The sequence below is a fragment of the Cutaneotrichosporon cavernicola genome, assembly GCF_030864355.1.
Source record: "Cutaneotrichosporon cavernicola HIS019 DNA, chromosome: 2".
Taxonomy (NCBI): Eukaryota; Fungi; Basidiomycota; class Tremellomycetes; order Trichosporonales; family Trichosporonaceae; genus Cutaneotrichosporon; species Cutaneotrichosporon cavernicola.
The window spans coordinates 1,454,702-1,473,160 of NC_083394.1; the positions used below are offsets into that span (position 1 = coordinate 1,454,702).

At 60.0% G+C, this 18,459-nt stretch overlaps 7 protein-coding genes across 7 annotated transcripts; 4 read left to right on the plus strand and 3 right to left on the minus strand.

The window, feature by feature from the left end:
• Positions 1-348: 348 nt before the first annotated feature.
• Positions 349-2,060, minus strand: CcaverHIS019_0205690 (uncharacterized protein; the record flags this gene model as incomplete). Its single annotated transcript, XM_060597595.1, has 4 exons — positions 349-527; positions 576-1,418; positions 1,452-1,651; positions 1,684-2,060. 4 exons carry the CDS (start codon positions 2,058-2,060, stop codon positions 349-351), a joined length of 1,599 nt encoding a protein of 532 aa, XP_060454473.1.
• A 1,769-nt stretch (positions 2,061-3,829) lies between these two features.
• On the plus strand, positions 3,830-7,789 carry RGR1 (uncharacterized protein; the record flags this gene model as incomplete). The annotated part of the gene is made up of 6 exons (XM_060597596.1): positions 3,830-4,134; positions 4,167-5,062; positions 5,098-5,230; positions 5,264-5,570; positions 5,615-6,881; positions 6,918-7,789. 6 exons carry the CDS (start codon positions 3,830-3,832, stop codon positions 7,787-7,789), a joined length of 3,780 nt encoding a protein of 1,259 aa, XP_060454474.1.
• A 95-nt stretch (positions 7,790-7,884) lies between these two features.
• lsm7 (uncharacterized protein) lies at positions 7,885-8,514 on the minus strand (the record flags this gene model as incomplete). The annotated part of the gene is made up of 5 exons (XM_060597597.1): positions 7,885-7,907; positions 7,941-8,027; positions 8,062-8,133; positions 8,319-8,448; positions 8,503-8,514. 5 exons carry the CDS (start codon positions 8,512-8,514, stop codon positions 7,885-7,887), a joined length of 324 nt encoding a protein of 107 aa, XP_060454475.1.
• A 172-nt stretch (positions 8,515-8,686) lies between these two features.
• Positions 8,687-10,693, plus strand: SRP68 (uncharacterized protein; the record flags this gene model as incomplete). Its single annotated transcript, XM_060597598.1, has 4 exons — positions 8,687-8,708; positions 8,740-8,806; positions 8,871-8,987; positions 9,085-10,693. The coding sequence occupies 4 exons, from the start codon at positions 8,687-8,689 to the stop codon at positions 10,691-10,693; spliced, it is 1,815 nt and encodes a 604-aa protein (XP_060454476.1).
• A 174-nt stretch (positions 10,694-10,867) lies between these two features.
• On the plus strand, positions 10,868-13,989 carry CcaverHIS019_0205730 (uncharacterized protein; the record flags this gene model as incomplete). Its single annotated transcript, XM_060597599.1, has 5 exons — positions 10,868-11,052; positions 11,083-11,169; positions 11,430-11,977; positions 12,010-13,195; positions 13,263-13,989. 5 exons carry the CDS (start codon positions 10,868-10,870, stop codon positions 13,987-13,989), a joined length of 2,733 nt encoding a protein of 910 aa, XP_060454477.1.
• A 753-nt stretch (positions 13,990-14,742) lies between these two features.
• On the plus strand, positions 14,743-16,109 carry CcaverHIS019_0205740 (uncharacterized protein; the record flags this gene model as incomplete). Its single annotated transcript, XM_060597601.1, has 3 exons — positions 14,743-14,824; positions 14,919-15,134; positions 15,169-16,109. 3 exons carry the CDS (start codon positions 14,743-14,745, stop codon positions 16,107-16,109), a joined length of 1,239 nt encoding a protein of 412 aa, XP_060454478.1.
• Positions 16,110-17,247: 1,138 nt separating this feature from the next.
• Positions 17,248-18,132, minus strand: CcaverHIS019_0205750 (uncharacterized protein; the record flags this gene model as incomplete). Its single annotated transcript, XM_060597602.1, has 3 exons — positions 17,248-17,321; positions 17,365-18,030; positions 18,066-18,132. The coding sequence occupies 3 exons, from the start codon at positions 18,130-18,132 to the stop codon at positions 17,248-17,250; spliced, it is 807 nt and encodes a 268-aa protein (XP_060454479.1).
• Positions 18,133-18,459: the final 327 nt, after the last annotated feature.

Consider the following 18,459-nt stretch of genomic DNA (forward strand, 5'->3'; position numbering starts at 1 on the left):
ACTATTGTATGCTATTATTGTTTGGAGAGGTGGAGAGTGTGGCTCGACCTCGAAGAAGAGATCTGGAGCAATACATGTTCTCGGAGACTATGCCCACCACCCCTCAGATGGATTCCTGTCTGTAGCGTCGAGAACAATGACATAGAGTGAAGTCAAGAGCTAGCAACGCCAGCAGACACAACAGCAGAAAGAGTAACAGCAGCTCAGCAGATGAGACCGTCTCGGAGACGGACATGCGGCCTCCCCAAGCAGCGTCCAGCATTACACAAGAAATGCATTGATAACATGCTGTCGTGTCGGCGCGACATGGTTGCCTCTGCCGAAGTCCGTTGGGTGTTCCTCGTCGCTCTACGCCTTGCCTGTCAACCGCGCCTCTATCAGGTCGGCCACGGTTGCCGCGTCGACCGTAATCTGGTTCCCTTGGAAGCCTTCGGGATACTCGACACGGTAGAGGTTGGGCGAAGTGCGATACTGGTCGTGCTGAACGGCGAAGTGGCGGATGCCAAGGGCGTGCGCGGTCCATTGGTCTGGCGTTAGCATCCAGCACGGTCTCGCCACTTCGGCAATGATCTCACAGTCGCGCGCAAATCCACCGCGGTAGAACATCTCGATAACAGCTGACCTTGGGGTCGCTGGCATCCAGAGAAGGTGCGACAGGCCGTTGCCGTGAACGCCGAGCATGATAGTCGTCTTGCCAGAAATGGCAAACTGCTCCTCCTTGGTATACCGCTCAGCCTCGACGACAATCAGCTCAAACCCAACCTTCTTCGCCTTCGCCTCGAGCGCGGCAACGAGCTTGGTATGCGAGTCAGGTGTGAGACGGCGCTTCGACTTCTGGCGCGAGATGTATGTCACAACAGGCTTGTAGTCTCCAGCCGGCTTGAGGGGCGTGTACCCGATCTCGGCCGCCGTCTTGCCCTCCCACTCGACGGGGTCGACCGCACCGTACCCCTCGAGGTTGCGATTGATGATGTCCTCGGGCACCTCGGAGAAAGTGAGGACCTGCCGGCGGATTGGCTCCCACCACCAACGGCTCACGTTGCCGAACGCGGTCGCACCAGCCACGGTGCGGGATGTCGAGCCAGTGTGGGGGCCACGGAATGCGGCTGAGCGGTCGGCCAGGATTGCCCTGTCGAGCACATATGCCTTCTTGCGGTAGTCGCTGGAAGTGATCTGGCGAATGTCGTCCATTTCCTTGGGGAAGAGAAGTGCCGTGTTCGGGAAGCACCCGTACATGATTGTCGGGTTGAACCTGGGGTGGTCGCGCCACTGGTCTGGCTCGTGGTGGAGGAACCACGCGCGAGCGGGTGGCTCTAGACTCGAGTGGGCATCAGCGGCGATGTGCTGGTCCAGAGTGGCGTGCACGCGCCACGTGCCCAGAAGCAGCTCTGCGGCAAAGTGGTAGTAGTGGTCGATGACTACGGATTAGTGACGCCCCGGAAGTGACATACAGTTGCCGTCGTTCCAGAGCCAGGTCATGCCGCGCATGCGGTACACATTGTCGCCCCAGATTCTATACGCCTCGTCGGCCTGGATGAAGATGATCTCGCCACCCGTCGGCTCACGCGCTTGCGCGTTCCCGGGGTCGCTGTTCGCACCAACGCCAGTCGATGTGAGCATGCGCAACTCGGGCCAGTCGCCGCGGTTAGGGCTGGAGTCAGCGTGAGCGCGTCCGTAACGCACGTTACAACGTAGAGCTGCCCGTTGAAGAGATACAGCTGTTCGAACATGGTCCACCCTGGTGTGTGCCCGAGCATTTTGGTGTTGAGGTGCTTAAACTGCTCGTTGTCGGACTCGGTCGACCCAGGCGTCCGCACAAAGCCGGCCTTCTTGACCGTCTCCTCAAACGTTACGTGTTGAGTAGGTGGGCAGTCGCTCTTGCCTCCGCCCCACAAGCTTCCCAGCGAGCTCCCCCTGCTCCCGTCCGCGAGAGAGTTGTTGTCTGCGCGCTGCGAGGGTTTCGGGTTACCGAGCCAGATGAAGGCGACACCAAGGGTGAGGAGGACGATCATGAGATCGCGACGCGATGGGCGTAACCCGCGCGTGTATAGTGATGCCATGGTGAGGTGAGAGAGGGAGGGATATGGATAGTGATAGTGTGAAGTGAAGTGGACGCGATGACGATGTGGACGCGACGACGTGCCTCGACGTGTTGTGCAAAGAGTGGAGGTTGGCTGGTCGAGGTCAAAGTCAGGCGACTAGGGGAGACAATAAGGAAAGCTCCTGCTTTGGGACCTAGGGAAAGACGTATTCCTAATCAGTACAGTGGGAAGATGCCGTGTTGCGGGATGTATATATATGGAGAGAGAGAGAGAGAGAGAAATGCGAGTGAAGAGGTTGAAGATAATGTTCGAGGATGAGAACTAGAAGTGCGCTAAGTGCGTGGAGTAACGGGACGGGTGATGGCGGACTTGGGTTGTGGGCATTTTGGATAACAAAGTTATCGAGTTCATTTTAGAATAGGATAAATAGTATTACATTAGAGTAATCATTAGCTGCGGGATCTCGGGAGCGCTTAATTGGCTATATAATCAAGGGCACTACCGTATACCTTAGCTGATCATGGTAACATTACCAGGGCCCAAAAGGATGGTTTGGCGTTTGATCTTTGACTCGCTATAGCTCCCTAACTGTGGCGCTTCTGTCCGACTCTCCATCAGCTTTTATTAGCCCAATAGCCCAAATAGCCCACCAAGTCCTACCTAAACCAATCACGCTCCTGAATGCTCCTGATTTCCATATCCTAACGGATAGATCTCACCATCTGGTTTCTGGCCTTCTGGGATCTGGAACCTTTCGACATCTGGACTTTGGCTTTGACAGTCCAAGATGGCCTATTGGCCTTGGCAACCTCGAGTCCTTGAACCACATCATTTTGGGCCGCATCCAATTCAAACAAAGTACATTAAACACCCATATTGTCAACATTATTACAGCCCCTTGTGCCAGATTGCTGTGTCCAAACGTCACTAGTAGTGCAAACACGTCACAGTGCAAACTCTACTTTGTGTGCGCACGCGCTGCAACATGTGCCACAGCGGCATGTTGTTATTCACCCTGCGGATCACAGGTCGATTAAGAGCAAGGTTGATCCATCATCTCTCCTCGAATCTTGAGATTGCCTGATGGGCTCTGGAGGTCTCGAGGTTACAAGAGAAGCGGTTTGATGCATAGTACATCGCGGAGCTAACTGTATAGGTGTAAGCATCTCGCCACAGAGCTAGCAAGGACCGATCAGCTCTGCAATACGCTGGGAATAGTGACCCACTCTGGCTTAATGGCATGCCTAATGCCCTATTCCACGTGGTTGTAAGCCTGCTTTCCGAGAGGTTTTGCGGAAAGGCTCCACAAATGTGAATTAGGCGTGGGGTCTGGTTGTAGCCATTCTGTGGCTGGTGACCTGGTCGTCAACAGCCCAAGGTTCACAGGCTACTTCTGCACACCTGTACCTTCAGTGAAGCTATGCCAGCCATGGTCAGTTACCCATCATGACAGCATGAGGCAGAAATCCATTGGTAGGAGGCGTCACAGGAGAGAACAGAGGAAGGATGTGGATGTATTGAGCAATGTTGAGATGGATATTGGATGGAATGCAATATTTGCGGAGGTAGGGCAGCGGTAAGCTATGAGAAGCCGAGGAGACTTGCAAGTCCCCACCAACCGACCTACAACAACCACTTGGCAACCAACCTCCATCCATCATTCATCATTCATCATTCTCAACAATATACATCTATCCATCCCTCCCTTCAACAATCATAATCATCCCCCGAATGCAACCCCCCGCCTAGGCAACTCGCGACACCCCTCCCCACGCAGCAGCACCTCCATGTCGGCCTTCACCAACCAGAGGCCACCTGCAGGTGCTCACTCGGGCCAGCAGCCGTCCGCCGGGCCGTCTGCATTGAGTGGTCCCTCTGGTCCTCTCCACGAGCAACCACAGCCTGTCGCCTCGTCCTCTCGCAACCCCCAGCTCGGGCCGCACCCATACTTCCGCTACCCCACTCCCAGTACCGAGCACATTGAGGATGAGTTACCGCCGTACTGGGAGGAGGAGAATGTCCCCCTGGGGCCATTGTTGGACCGCCTCGCGCGCAAGAGCTACAGCGACATGCGCATGCTCGTCGAAAAGACGTTCGTCTCGTCTCTGAGACTGCTGACCCCAGCCTACCTCCACTGGCGCCGCGGCAGAAGCCAAAACATGTCATCGAGTATGCCAAAACAACCCGCCAGGCCGTCCTCAAGTACCTCGCCGTTTTAAGGTGGAAGACGAGTGTTGACTTGGCTACGGCCACGCAGCCCCAGGCGAACGGTCATCCGGCTGCGGCCGCGTTCCCGACGCCGCTCTCGAATGGCGAGTCCAACGACACTTCGCCTGTCTCGTACCCGCTCAAGGGCAAGGCGCGAGTTGATGGCACGGCTGAGGAGCCGGTCGTGCGCGGCAAGGTCACGGACGCGAGACGCATCCAGCACTTTCTGGAGCACCAGAACCAGCAGCAGGAGGCCGCCATCACCCATCTCCGACATGTAACCGGGATGATCGACATGTTGCGCGAGCGCAACGCCGACCTCCTCACAGCCCTCGCCGTCCAGTCCACAGGGACGTACTCGCGGCTTCCGTCGCAACTCATGGACTGGATCCCGCGCCCGCCGCTCAAGCCACCCGTCGTATTGGACACTGTCGGGCGACTTAACGACCACACCCTCTACCGGCTGCGATGTATCGACTATGTTCCGCCGGATATGGTGGTCGAGCGCGTCACCGACGGACGCGTCTACGTCCGTGGTGGAGGGGAGAATGGATGGGTTGCCCAGCTCTCACTGGAAGGCTTCGAAGACGATTCCAAGTGGTGGCTCTGTGGTTTCGAATGGGCTTGGAAGGTTGATGGCGCCGAGGCAGCGAAGCCGTTTTCTGCCCAAGAGCTGCTCCAGATCCTGAATATGTGCAACCAGGAGGTCCTCGTAGCACAGGAGGTCGAAGAACACCAGGAGCAGGAGGGAAAGACCGATGGCAACGAGTCCACAGTGGACGCGCCGCTGGTGCGAGTATACAACTTCTTGCGTGGGTTCTAAAGCGCGCGATGTAGCTGACGCCAGAACATTTGTCGCTTGCTTACCAACTCGAGGCCCTCTACTCGCAGGCTCTGGCCATGACCCAGGGCCGATGGCGGGGACAGCTCCAAGTTGAGATCGACCGAACAAAGAAGGAGCTCCGATTGAGGTACTGGATGTGAGTGCTGTTGAGGGCCGTAGCTGACAGCAGCCGCCAGCGGCCACAAGCGCCAGCACTAGTTGCGCCAGGCAGTATGCGACCTCAGCCGCCACAGAGCGCCAGTTCGTCGAGCAACAAAGGGCCAATGGTTGGTGGGACCATTACGATCGCACTGGCGGAGGCGGCGACGCCGATGAGCGAGGCCGAGCGTGTCCTGCGGGAAGTAGCCGTCTGCGGAGTCGAGCCAGTGGACCGAACAGTACGGTTCGAGCTGGGGATCAAGTGGGAGGTTGGAGAAGCGGGAGCGGGTGGCGGGCTTAGGGCTGGAGAGGCCATGGACGCGTCTGGCTTGAGGATCGTGAGTCACCGAAGGCATCACATTGCATCATGCTAAACAACCAGGATCCATCGTCCCTGAGCATGAAGGGAATCGTCACGACGGCAACGCGAGCACATGCGGCTCATCTGTCACGGGTGAATACGGCGCTACTGTTGACAAACGAGCGGCTCATCTTGGACCCACACAACCCTCCGCGGATGGAGGAGTCTGAGTCTTCGAGCACCCGGCCAGTGTGTCTAATCGTTCCCTTGCCGTCGCGGGGACAGCTGTCGGTCTCTGTGTCCTCGATCTCGGGGTTACTCGAGATCGAAGATTCGATCGCGCGCGACAACGGCCAGGTCATGGAGAACAACCGCACGTTGCGCGCAAAGCTGGCGACGAACTCATCCAACGAACAGAAGACCAGGTTGGCAGACGACGTGTACCGGCTAGTCTCGGCTATCATCGTGGAGGACATCGAAGACAATCTGCGCCAGTTGGGCCTGCACCCCCTACGCCGCGTCGCCTTGCGCACAAACGACACCAAGTCCGACTTGCATCCGTCTTCAACTGTGTTTGTACCACTGCCCGTATCCCAGAACCACTACTTTGTCGCCAAGGTCACGACCAAGGGCATCGCGTATGAGCTTCTCAAGCTGTTGCGTGTACCCATGGAAGGCAATGGAGGCATGAGGATGTCGGTTGGCGACCGGATCCCCATCGACTTGGCCAAACTGGTTGAGCGGCGCGCGGCCAAGGGCGCCAAGCGCGGTCTCGACGCCGAGGATGCTGTCACTGAATTGGACGTCCTCAAGTGGGAGAGCAGATCGGAAAAGAGCTGCCCCTTCCAGGTACACGCGCGGGACCTGCAGGACATGTTCACGTACTGCAACGCGCTCGTCGCGCAGACCATGGTCGAGCAGCAGCTCAAGGACCGTGGTATCCCTTACACAACCCAGTTCCCTGAGGAGAACGACTTTGCCGCGCCGCGAAGCCGCTCGGCGCTTGCTGGCATGATTCCGAACATCTGCGTCAACGCCAGCCACTTGTTCAAAGACGGGCGCGCAGCCGAGGTCGCATCGCCCAAGGTCTTCCTCGTCATCAAGAATTGGTGGTCGGGGACGCAGTGCAGCATCGAGACGATCGTGCGTCTTCGCCACCAGCCGTCGTTGGATAGCCAGCCCGCGGCACCCGTGGTCCGCGCCACCGACGCTGGGCGCTCTGAGGGCATCACGTTCGACCAGAACACTCTTACTGTTCGGTTCCATGCGCCGAGCATCGCGCGTTGTGTGCCCGACTTCCTGGAGCAATGGGAGCGCCTCAGCAAGGTCATCGTTGTGGCCGGCGAGGGTGAGTTTAACCGACGTAGCTGTCAACTGACGCTAGTCAACCGCCTCAACAAGCAGGAGGAGTTCAGGGACATCCGTATGCTCTCGTTCGATCTGTGCACAGCAAGCGTGCAGTACGCACCGGGGTTCAACGTGGCGATAACATATACGCCGACGTCGGACTCTTACGAGGCATCCTTCTCCAGGGCAGGGCTAAACAGTGCAACGCCTGCACCGACTGGGACATTGCCTACGGACAGCGGCGACAACCCTCACGCAGCGTTGGCGCCGCTGCTTTCAGCGCACCTGAACGAGCTGACGCAGCTCGCACCAGTGGGAGGGCGCGGGCATGCTGGGCGTGACTTCCTGCAGCTACTGCGCACGACGCTCCCGCTCCTCCTCGAGGCGGAGGCGCTGCGCGTGGCCCGCGCCAGTCCTTACCCCGCGCTCGTAGTGCGCAGCGTGACCGAGTATCGCTTGGTGTGGGACCACGAAGGGTCAACGCCAGCACGCTATGCACTTGACGTGCTCCTCACGCAGACCTGCGGTGCGCGCTTCCTGCTCTGCGACGCGACGAGGCGCAAGGACGTCCCCGACGACCTGACGTGCGGGCCACTCACCCCGATCCCGAATATCGGTAACGCGATGCTCAAGGGGTTCCAGGCGGCCAAGATCGCAAAGGTCTCCACGCCATGTGGACCGGCTGGCACGCCACGTACGCCCAACCCCAAGACGCCCAAGACGCCAAGGGAGGGCCGTCTGGCGGTCAAGAGCATTGCGCCAGCCATGCCGCCGGCCGCGCGCCTGGATGGCGGCGAGAGCATGGTCTGCTCCGTGGGGGTCATGCACGACGTGCTGCGCGCCATCTCGAACGAGATCGAGATTGCGATTGGCGGTGTTCCAACGGGGCCGGGGAGTGTGCGGGGTTAGGGGAGAGAGTTAGTCACATGAGTTACCAACATGCATAGCATTAGCATTGTCTTGGAGGCTGGGGGAGTCTGGGTCTATTGCTGCATATACTAACACTACGCGAAGGGGTTCTCGATTTCTGCTGTCAGCTGCCGTAACCAGTGAAGCTCACCGGCCAGCCCGTCGGTCGGGGAGACGAGAACGACGTTGGGGCCGCGGAGCACGACGAGGCCGAGGGTGCGCTCCGGCATCTCGTTGTCTGTTGTCAGCTTGTCACAGGAGGGCGAGCTGACTCTCGTAGTGCTCGACAACGTCGTCCATCACGAGGTTCATCAACTGGTCGTATCCCTTGAGCGTGCCGGTGACTGGGTTCAGTTATCGATCCAACCGAGTAGTGGCTGAATATCTGGAACATAGTTCCGGAAAGGAGGGGAGGAAAGTGATGGAGAAGAGGAAGGAACGCAACATCCCATCGCTGGCATATATTGAGGCGCCATCTCCATTCTCGGTCTCTCGTCTCTCTCCGTCCTCGACGCAGAGGCAGACTCACCAGCCCGCCCACCCAGCAGCGTAACCCGGATACTCTTGTCGACATAAAGCGCGAGGTTGAGGATCGCCTCGCGCTTCTTACGCTCGTCAGGACGCTGGCCACCACCACGCCCGCGATATCCTCCTCGTCCCTGTTGTCAGTTTGTGCTCTCTCGAGAGCCAGCTGAGCCTTCATGAGGACATACCCTTGATGACATTGTGGATGTGTTAATGTTGGCGCGTTGGCGGAACACGAGGATACAACACAAGTTGTTGCAGTGAGGATGAGCGGGACCAAATTCCGAGAACAAGCACTCCACGATCCCAAACGCCTCCACCCATCACCTAGCTCGTTACCAGCAGAGTTCGATACCACTCAAGCTGAGCAAGATGACCGACGTCTCGTTCAAAGGTGCGTTTCTGGAGGGTTTGGCTAACTCCAGCGCTCAACCTCCTCAGCCGGGAGCGGGCTGTGTACGGGCTCCGGAATGGCGATTATGAGCGATACCGGTAAGTGTCCCCCACCTCCCCCTCTCTCCCTCCTGCCCAACCCTCACCCACCTGCTGACACCAGCCACCACTGCGCTAACAAGATCCACCGCCTGCGTCAAGTTACAGGACTAACTAATGGCAAGGGAAAGCAGTTCAAGAAGGCGCCGGCTGTGACGGCTGAGACGGTGACTGATGTCCGGTGAGTTGTTGGTAACTCCAGTCGCATGCCATTACCATGGCCTTGCCTGGCTCCACTAAGTGATCCTCTCCGCCAGCTGCGCTGCCGCTGACACCAGCCACCTCCACCTCGTCCTCTTCTCCGCCGAGCGCGCTCTCACCTACTCGCACGAGCTCAAGGCGCTCGCGGGCAAGCCCAACGCACCCTCGTCAGCCCGCCGCGAACAGATCTCGTGGCTGCGCCGCGCACTCAAGCTCGCCTCGTCGCTGCACGACACTGCGAATACTCTTGCGACCTCGGACCGCCTGAACCAGCGCACGCTCGCGGAACTCACGATCTACCACCTCAGCGTGCGCGCCGAGCTGTCGTTCGAGCGGGGCGCCTATGCCGAGGTCCTTTCCGAGCTCGCCGCCCGTCGCCGCTTGCTCGACACGCTTGCCAGTGCCGCGCGTGACTCGTATGACCAGGCTCTCGCGACCGAGTTCATCGACGCGTACGACCCACTCATCCGCTTCAGCGCGTACAAGCTCGGCCGTGCCGAGTCGCACGACATTGACGGTGTCGTCGCGGACATCGACGTCGACATGATGGAGGAGGCATCGCCGGGACTCGGCAGGCTCGTCGAGTCGCTCCGTGCTGAGACGGGTGCGGCTGAGCTCGAGGCCGGCCGCCGCACGCTGGCCGACGTCGAGTTCGCCGGCGACAGGGTCGAGTTCCGTAGCGCCGAGCTCGTCGCGGCTATGATCAAGGTCCAGGAGGCTCTTGGTCGCCTCACCAAGGGATCTGGTAAGGCCATTGGCCGTGGAGGCATGAAGGGATGGGACCGCGTTCTCGGTGTCCTCGGCGAGGCTGAGGGTACTGCACGCCACCTCCTCGACGACCACGAGGCGACGGCCAGCAGCACGCTGCGGTCGACCCGCACGACACAGAGTCTGTCGTTCGCACATCAGTACATTGTGTTCCTGCTCCTGACCCACCGTATCCGCCGCGACCTCCTGCTCGTCGACACGATCGCGTCCTCGCCGAGCAGCTTACCGGCCGACGCGACGGTATTCAAGGTGCCCGGCGGGCGCGCTAAGCTCGAGGAGGCCGTCAAGGGCCTCGCCGCTGTTATCAAGCTATATGACACGGTGCTGCAGTCGCTGTCGCAAGCGCGCTCTCTCGCTATCGTGGAAGAGAAGGACGGCGTGCGTCGCGCGGCCGAAGCCGCCGAGGCCTATTTCACTGCCACGCGCTGCTACAACCTCGCACGCCTGCACTGCGTGCACCCAACGCCGTCGTATGCATCGGCCGTGCAGCTCCTGGAGCGTGCGGCTCGGAACGTCGCTAGCGCGCGCGAGGCACTCAAGGAGGGCGGACTGGCGGAGGAGATTGTCCCCCTGTCCAAGGAGCAGGTGGACGCGCTGGGCGAGAGCGTCGACGCACTTGCGCTTGCGGCCAAGCGCGCTCTGTTCGCACACACCGTCACCAAGCCTGTGTTCTACGACTCGGCGTTCAACTACGTCGACCTGCCGATGGAGGAGTTACTCGACAATGCTGGTAAGGGCCTGCCGAAGCTCGCGCCAGCTCCCATTCCCATCGCGGCACCAGTGCCCGCCAAGGTGACGCCATCGTCGCCTGTCAGAGAAAAGCGCGAGGCGACGCCACAGCCCGCCTTCAAGGAAGAGGAGGAGGTGCCGGCGGGCAAGAAGGGCGGCTGGCTCGGGGGTTGGTTTGGCCGTAGCTAGGTATTTATCCAAGCAGTCATGCAAGCTATAGTTGTGGCATCCAGATATATGTCGGGGTTAGAAATGCCGTGCGGAGATGAGATGAGCGCCATAAGTTTCTCATTACGTAACACATTCTTCCCCCCAAACCCAACTGGCGTCATGACCTCTCCGCCTCTCAACCAACCATTCACCATGCCACCTCCGAACCCGAGGCGCCGCGCGCGCGGTGGTCGAAACCGTGGCGGCGGCGACGGCTCTGGTACCAGCTCCGGTGCTGGCGGTGGTGCTATCGGCATCCTCGGCGCGAGCACTGGCACGAGCACGGCCGAAACAATGTCGAGCGGCAGTCCCGGCAAGAGCGCCATCGAGCTCTACCAGTGCGTCCTTACGGGATAAGCTGACGGCAGTGACGCGCAGGCTGCAAGCGCCGAGTTGAAGAGCCTGATGCAGAGTCAGCCGCCATGGGCGCGCGAAGCGGATGCCGTGCGGCAGCTGTGAGTGGATTGTGGCGATTTGATGTGCGCGGTCGTCGATCACTTTGGTTGGCTGGTGGCCACGCAAACAGGCATACAGGTTTGGGTTCGAGCATGTACCAACCTTCCTCTGATGACTCGTTCGTTTCAAGCATCTCATCTCACCTGTTGCTCGATGGAACATCCCCCCCAACCCCCCCACTCCATCCCCCACCCACCCCCACCCCACCCCACCCCACCAACACCCTCACTCTCCCCCATGGACCTCCAGTTGACACCAGCGCGCGCAATACCTATCTCGCGGTCCTCTTCCAGCATCCTCTTTCGCCGCACGCGCAGACGCTCGACAGTCTGTGGCTCGGCACAACATACACGCTCATCCAGGCGTATCGAGAGGTCGTGGGACGCATCGAGGCATCCCTCCCACCACGCAAGGGCAAGGACAGCGCGGACCTGCGCCGTACCCTCGCGCGTTTCCGGCAGGCCCTGGGTGCCGAGGACGCGTTCTATCGTGGTCTCATTGGTCGCATCGTCGCATTCTACCACCTCCACGACCGCGCAGCAGAGTACCTCGCCATGGCTGGGGTGCCTGTCCCCGAGCCGGAGGAGGGGGACGGTCTCGCGCCGCCGCTGTCGCGCGAGGAGGGTGAGAAGAAGGTCGGACTCGTGTACAAGGGCCTCATATGTCTCGGCGACCTCGAGCGCTACAAGGAGCAATGTTCTGAGAAGGCGAGGCGCGATGCGCGCGAAGGCCTGCCGCCTCGCGATGCAAAGTTCGAACGTGCCGTCATGTACTACGAGGTCGCGCGGGCGCTGCAGCCGGATAATGGTGGGTTCAAGAGAGGGAGGAGCTGACGACAGGTACGGCGTTCAATCAGCTCGCCGTCATTGATGGGTACCTCGGGGACAACTTTCACTGCACATACCACTACTTCCGGGCACTGGCTGTGCGCCAGCCCTTCCCAGGCGGCGAGGCGAATCTCGAGCGCGTGCTCAAGCGCGCATTTGACCGGTGGCGCGTCGCGCGGCACGAGGGATCGACCTCGCCGACGGATGACCTCGAGGCTTTCCGCCGCGACGTGCTGGTTATCTGCGCGATTCTGTTCTTGAAGGCGAGCACGTCGCATGTCCCGCTCATGCGCGACGCACTCTGCGAACAGTTTGCGCGTAGCCTGCGTGCGCGCAAACTTCCCTCTGAGACGATCGTGAAGACGACGGCCATGGCTATCGGTTCGCACTGGTTCTGCCGCCTCGATGCCAGCCGGGGTGGGAGTGGTATTGGCGACCCGGCCAAGGCGGCCAAGGCCGAACGGCGGCGGGCGGTCGAGGATCTCAGCCTCAGCTTCTTGTTTGCGGTGTACACTGCACTCGTGGACGTCACCACCACCGAGGTGGAGGAGGCGCTGGCCTCACGCGCCGGCGAGAACGAGAGTGCTGTTGCTGACGACGACGATGACGACGACATCGACACGGTCCTGGCCCTCGCGGCCCGGATCACTGCTGTCGTCCGCCGCATCCTCCCCAGTCTGCGCATCATGAGCCGCTGGCTCAAGACGCACCTCGATTACGTGAGCCGCGCGGCGCACGGGTCCAACCCCGAGCTGCGCGCAGGTATCGATACGTTTTGGACGGCCTACAAGCGGCTTATGCTGGCACTGGCACGACTGTTCCCGCTCATCCAGCTCCCGAGCTTGGACGGGCCGCTGGAAGAGGACGTCGACATGCGCGGCTTCCTCCCCCTCCGCGTTGGGAACGCCGAGGAGAGCTTCGAACTCCAGTGTGCTGACGTACACCCGAACGAGGAACAACTCATGCGCATCGCCGACCTGCTTGTCGACGTCAAGCTCCTCATGCAGACGGATGCGGGCGCTGCTGTCCTGAGCGACGGGTTCCCCAGCGCGCCGTTTGTTACGGAGAACAGCGAGACGGCGAGCGTCAGCGTCGCCGAAACCGAGGACGACCCAGTCAACCTTGCCATGCGGACGGGACTCATGGAGGCACCGTCGGTGGAGGACGACGCGGACGAGGTGATCATGTGGGAGCGAACGTGAGTGCGGCTTAGGTCCCCCATGTGTGCTAGCTTGAGCTATTCGAATGTGTAAAACTGACCCCAGCACACCGATCGTGGAACAATCTGCCCGCTTCCCGCCACCCACGACGGCTCAGGACCTGCTTCAGAATCTCTCGCTCGGCGGGCTGCCGCCGCCGGATCCCGCGCCGATGCTCTTCGGCGGCGACGCGGGCGGGAGTATCTGGACGATGAGCCGCGAAGAGTCGCAGAAGGGCGCACAGCGCGCACAGCGCGTCCACGCCGCGGTGCCTTGGCAGAGCGAGAACCAGCAGGGACACAGACTGTCCAACCCCGCTATCTTCGAGTTTGCCCAGCCGCAGGCGCCTCAGCCGCAAGCGCCTCAGCAGCAGGCGCCTCAGCCGCAGGGACAGCAGTACAGCCAGTATGGGGCCCAGTACTACCAGCAGTACGGCGCACCTCCGCCGAGCACGGCGCATCCATCGAGCGCCTGGACCGCGCCAGCACAGCAGGGCCAAGGGCAGTCGGGACACTCCCAGCCGCTGTACGCTAGCCAGTCGGGGCAGTCGGGGCAGCGTTCTGCTCAGCACTCCGCTCAGCACTCCAACCCTCACTCCGACCAGCCGACCCCACAGTCTGGCCAGCACTCCCACCCGCACTCCACGGAGCCTTCGCCGCCGGCCTGGCGTCCACGCCCAGCCGCGCAGACGCAGGTGCAGAACATCTGGGGTCCGCCTGACGCTGGTGCATGGGGTAACGGGCAGCGCACAGCCAGTTCCAGTTCCGCAGGGTGGGGTTACCGTCCTGGTTAGCATCACGACAGACTGGCATGACGGTTCGTAGGACATCAACGAGGCAGTGATATCTCGGCGCAGCAGCTGGACCTGAGAGCTGCGAGGTGGCGGACGCACGACGCTGCGCGCCAGACCCCCGCTCTTGCGATACTGCTAGGCGATGAGAGATGTGACATGGCGTCGATGGTAGGCAGCAGCAAGCAGGGAGCAGCGAGTAGAGAGCTGAGAGTTAATGCGTCCTGAGATGCAGATGGAGGAGGTTGTGGAACATGGAATATGATCTGACCATACCATCATGACAGACAGAACGGCCGAAATTAAATGACAGAATGGCGGCCGTGCCCCGGATATGTCCGTGTACCGGTGGCCGGTGACCGGTTAAGTGTGTTTTAACCGGACGATTTTGGTGTCTTTGTGGAAGTCTACACCGAGCGCTGACTTTCTCCTGCGGGAGCCGGAGGGGCAGAACTGGTGGGAAGCTGGTGGGTGAGCATCACTTGGTTCGCTTGGTGGAGAGCAGGGCCGCAGGCAGGGATCTAGAGAGAAGTAGCGGAAAGACTGAGGAGGCCCTTCTCAAAGGGCATAGTAAAGACTGCGGCTCTAGCCGCATAGCCATATTGCCCACCTACATAGTACCTACAGCCCACAGAGTTATACCCACTACCCGGTACACAAATTCACCTTGTACCGGTCGTCCCGCCTCATTCCCATCTTATAAGCGTGAGACTGGCTTGGATTCAGTAGTTGCCCACTACACACAGAACAGACACCATGACTTCCCGCATCCAGACCGTTTCCGACCACCTCAAGGGTGACAACCGCGCGCGCCTGTTCGCCAAGCACGCTGACGATGGTGCGTTGTTCTTGTACTGCTCGGCAGCCGGTTCACCGGCCCGTCTTTCCTCTCCTCCCCTTTCCCCTCCCTTCGTTCGCCGAGCTCACACCAGTCGTCATCACCTGTGCCAAGCGCACTCCCCTCTGCAAGGCCAGGAAGGGCGCGTACAAGGACACGACGTACGATGAGCTCCTGTACGCGACCATGGTTGCCGCCAAGAACAACATTGGCATCGACCCCGCGATGGTTGGCGACATCTGCGTCGGTACCGTGACCACCCCCAACGCTCCCAACACTGCCCGTGTCGCTGCCCTGGCCGCCGGTTTCCGTGAGTACTAAAGAGTTGGCTGCGCTAACCTCAGCCAACACTGTCCCCTGCCAGACCATCAACCGCTTCTGCTCCTCGGGTCTTATGGCCGTCTCCACCATTGCCAACCAGATCCGCAACGGCGAGATTGAGATCGGTCTCGCTGTCGGCTACGACGACCTGACCCACGACAACGGCAAGTCCTTTGGTTTCTCGGACGAGGTCATCTCGACCCAGGAGACCAAGGACGCACTCCTGCCCATGGGCTGGACTGCTGAGAACGTCGCTGGGGACTTTAACATCTCGCGCGAGCGCATGGACGACTGGGCGCTCAAGTCGCACAACCGTGCCGAGAAGGCCCAGGCGACGGGTGTCTTTGCTGATGAGATTGCCCCCGTCGTCGTTCCCCAGAAGCAGAAGGACGGATCGAAGAAGTACGTCGAGGTTACGGCCGACGACGGTATCCGGCCTGGCACGACTGCCGCGTCGCTGGCCAAGGTCCGCGCCGCTTTCCCCCAGTGGGCTCCCGGGCACACCACCGGCGGTAACGCATCGCAGATCACAGACGGCGGCGCTTTCGTCCTCCTCATGACCCGTCGTAAGGCGCAGGAGCTCGGTCTCCCCATCCTCGCCAAGCACGTTGCTACCGTTGTTGCTGGCCTCGCTCCCCGTATTATGGGTATCGGACCCTCGCTTGCCATCCCCAAGCTCTATGAGCGTACCGGTCTCGGCAAGGACGACGTCGACGTGTTTGAGATTAACGAGGCCTTTGCGTCCATGATGGTATACTGCATTGACACCCTTGGCCTGGACGGCGACAAGGTCAACGTCAACGGTGGCGCTATCGCCCTCGGCCACCCCTTCGGATGCACTGGTGCCCGTCAGGTCGCGACCGGCCTCAACGCTATCAAGCGGACCGGCGGCCGGGTGCTCGTCACTTCCATGTGCATTGGCTCGGGCATGGGTGCTGCCGCCGCCTTCATCAACGAGCAGTAAAAAAAGGGTATATTGGTAGCTCGGTAGATTGTTGTCATGTCAGTGTGCAGTCATTCCTGAGGAGCGAGCGCGGCGAGCAAGCGAGAAGCAATAGACACAGTGTGCGAGAGGTGGACAGTGACTGAACCAACTGAACACTCTCGAGATCGAAGCAGGCGAGCTGGGCGAGTGGTGGCGAGCGCTGCAGACTGCAGATCTGGGTGGTCAACCAAGGCGAACTCTGGTGGGGAGTGGTGAAAGCTGACCGTGGTTCACGCATCCTTGATCCTGTCCTTGACCGGATCAAGAGTATACCTGAAACGGGTGGACTGGGTGGAGAAGCAGACATCTCAAGTAGTCGCGTAGTGCCACATCTCTCGGGATGTGGGATGTGTATTCGACAATCTAATGACGTCCACGAACATGATCGAGTAAGCAGTACTAGGAGATCGTCGGCGAGGTACGGAGACATCAGCCAAGAGCGGTGCATGGACTAGTGGTCCGGACTTTGCCGGATCTGATGTCCTCGAACCAAGTTGTGACGCATGGTGTCCTTATCAAAGAGAGGTATCGAATGGACGTCGCGATACGCCAACATGGTTAGAGTGGGGCGGTGCAGATGGGAAGCCTGCCCCACTCTATTCAGTCTGGCCTTGTGGTGTGGCAGGACCCTAGCGATCATTCCGCAGGGTGCCTTTGTGGTGAAGCGACTGTGGACTGTGCCTGCACGGGACAACTTGAATAGAGTCCAGACCTCTGTTTCTCTGCGGTACGCACAGTTCGCATGCGACATGGGGCTGCCTTGTTCGGATACCGGAGCCTGAAAGCATCAACGCATCGACGGGCTTTGCGATGCTCCCTTCCCACTGATGCTGACGCACGCTCTGTCAGGATCGGCTTACCTGTGCGCTCAACTGATCAAGTGACGGGACTCTTTGCCAATGGTTAGTCAACCGCCTATGCGCGTCTTATCATCGACATCGACAGGGCGAGCAACAATGTCCATTGCTTGTGTGCTCATGAAACGTCATACATGTACGGACGCAACACTACAGGTGTGATTCCTAACTGTTCTCCGTATATATTAACACACCTAGGGGGTGGGTAAAGTTTGTTGATTATCGTAAAGGGTGGAGCGTGAGTGGGTGCGAGTCGCGGATTACACGACAGGCTCATCGTGCATGGTCGTGGCCTTGCGGCTCCAGAAGTGGCGGCGCGGGGGCACACCAACGGCTTGGCCCGTGAGCTTATGCCTTTGTCTCATAGTTATACCCACCATTGGGGGCGTGGGGGTCGTACTCGGAAGTGTAGTGGGGGTCGTGCTTGGGAGCGCGCTGCCAGAAGCGGCGCGGCTTCTCGGTCCCACCGTGAAGCGCGCTCTGCTCGCGAAGCTCCTGCTCGCGGCGCTTGTGCTTGCTCGAGCGGCCGCAGCAGCACGACACGAGGGAAGTGAGCATCGCAACGAGGAGCAGGATGGTGGCGACGAGAGTGAGCCATGTGCCAGTGCCGTACTTGGCGTGGCCGCCGGCGTCACCAACGTGGTTCTTGACCATGGCGAACGCGACAAAGTCGATGAGCATCGCGGCAAGAGACGAGAGGAAGGCGAGCAGGGCTAGGAACGACGCAAAGAGGTAGCCAATCTTGTCAGCGGCACAGGCCGTGATCATCGCGAGGAACGCAAAGGCAGCGGCAATGGGGTGGAGGATAAAGCCCTTGGTGACGGCGGTGAGGGACTTGGCGGCGCTGTCCCCGATGTCGTCCATGACGCCGGTACCCCTGGTCGACTGGCCGCGCGAGAGCTGGTTGACAACCGAGGTCAGGTCATACCCAAGCTTTGAGCTTGAGCACCTGGCGTTGATGCAGTAGCCAAACGCGCCGAGCTGGCCAAAGATGGGGTCGTTGACCGTCATGAGGGTGAGTGAGTTGATTATGGGCGTGGACACTAGAATTAGCTTGGGTGAGAGCAAGGCGACATACCACTCGCCAAGATGAGCAGGACGCAAGCGACCAGCAAGAGCAGGCCTGTGAAGCCTCCGATGATCATGATGTCGTGTTGGTGGGGGTTGTCGGTGTGAGGAGTAGTGTCGGTGTTGTCGGTTGTCGGGTTGAATAAAAAGGTGAGAGAATAGAAGAGGGAGAAGAGAGAAGAGAGAGAAGAGAGATGGTTGATATGAACGGGGAAAGGTCTAGTCTAGCTTTGAGAAGAGGGCCGAGCGTTACAGGCAATCAAAAAGGGGGTGGGATGCGGTTAGCCTGAGTGGTGGCGACTTTGATAGTTATGTGAGACAATCCTCGCGATCCTTAATCCCTCAACTGATGCGCTGCTGCGGATCCTTTGATTAAAGCTTGGGAGTTATACCTAGGCTGTGCT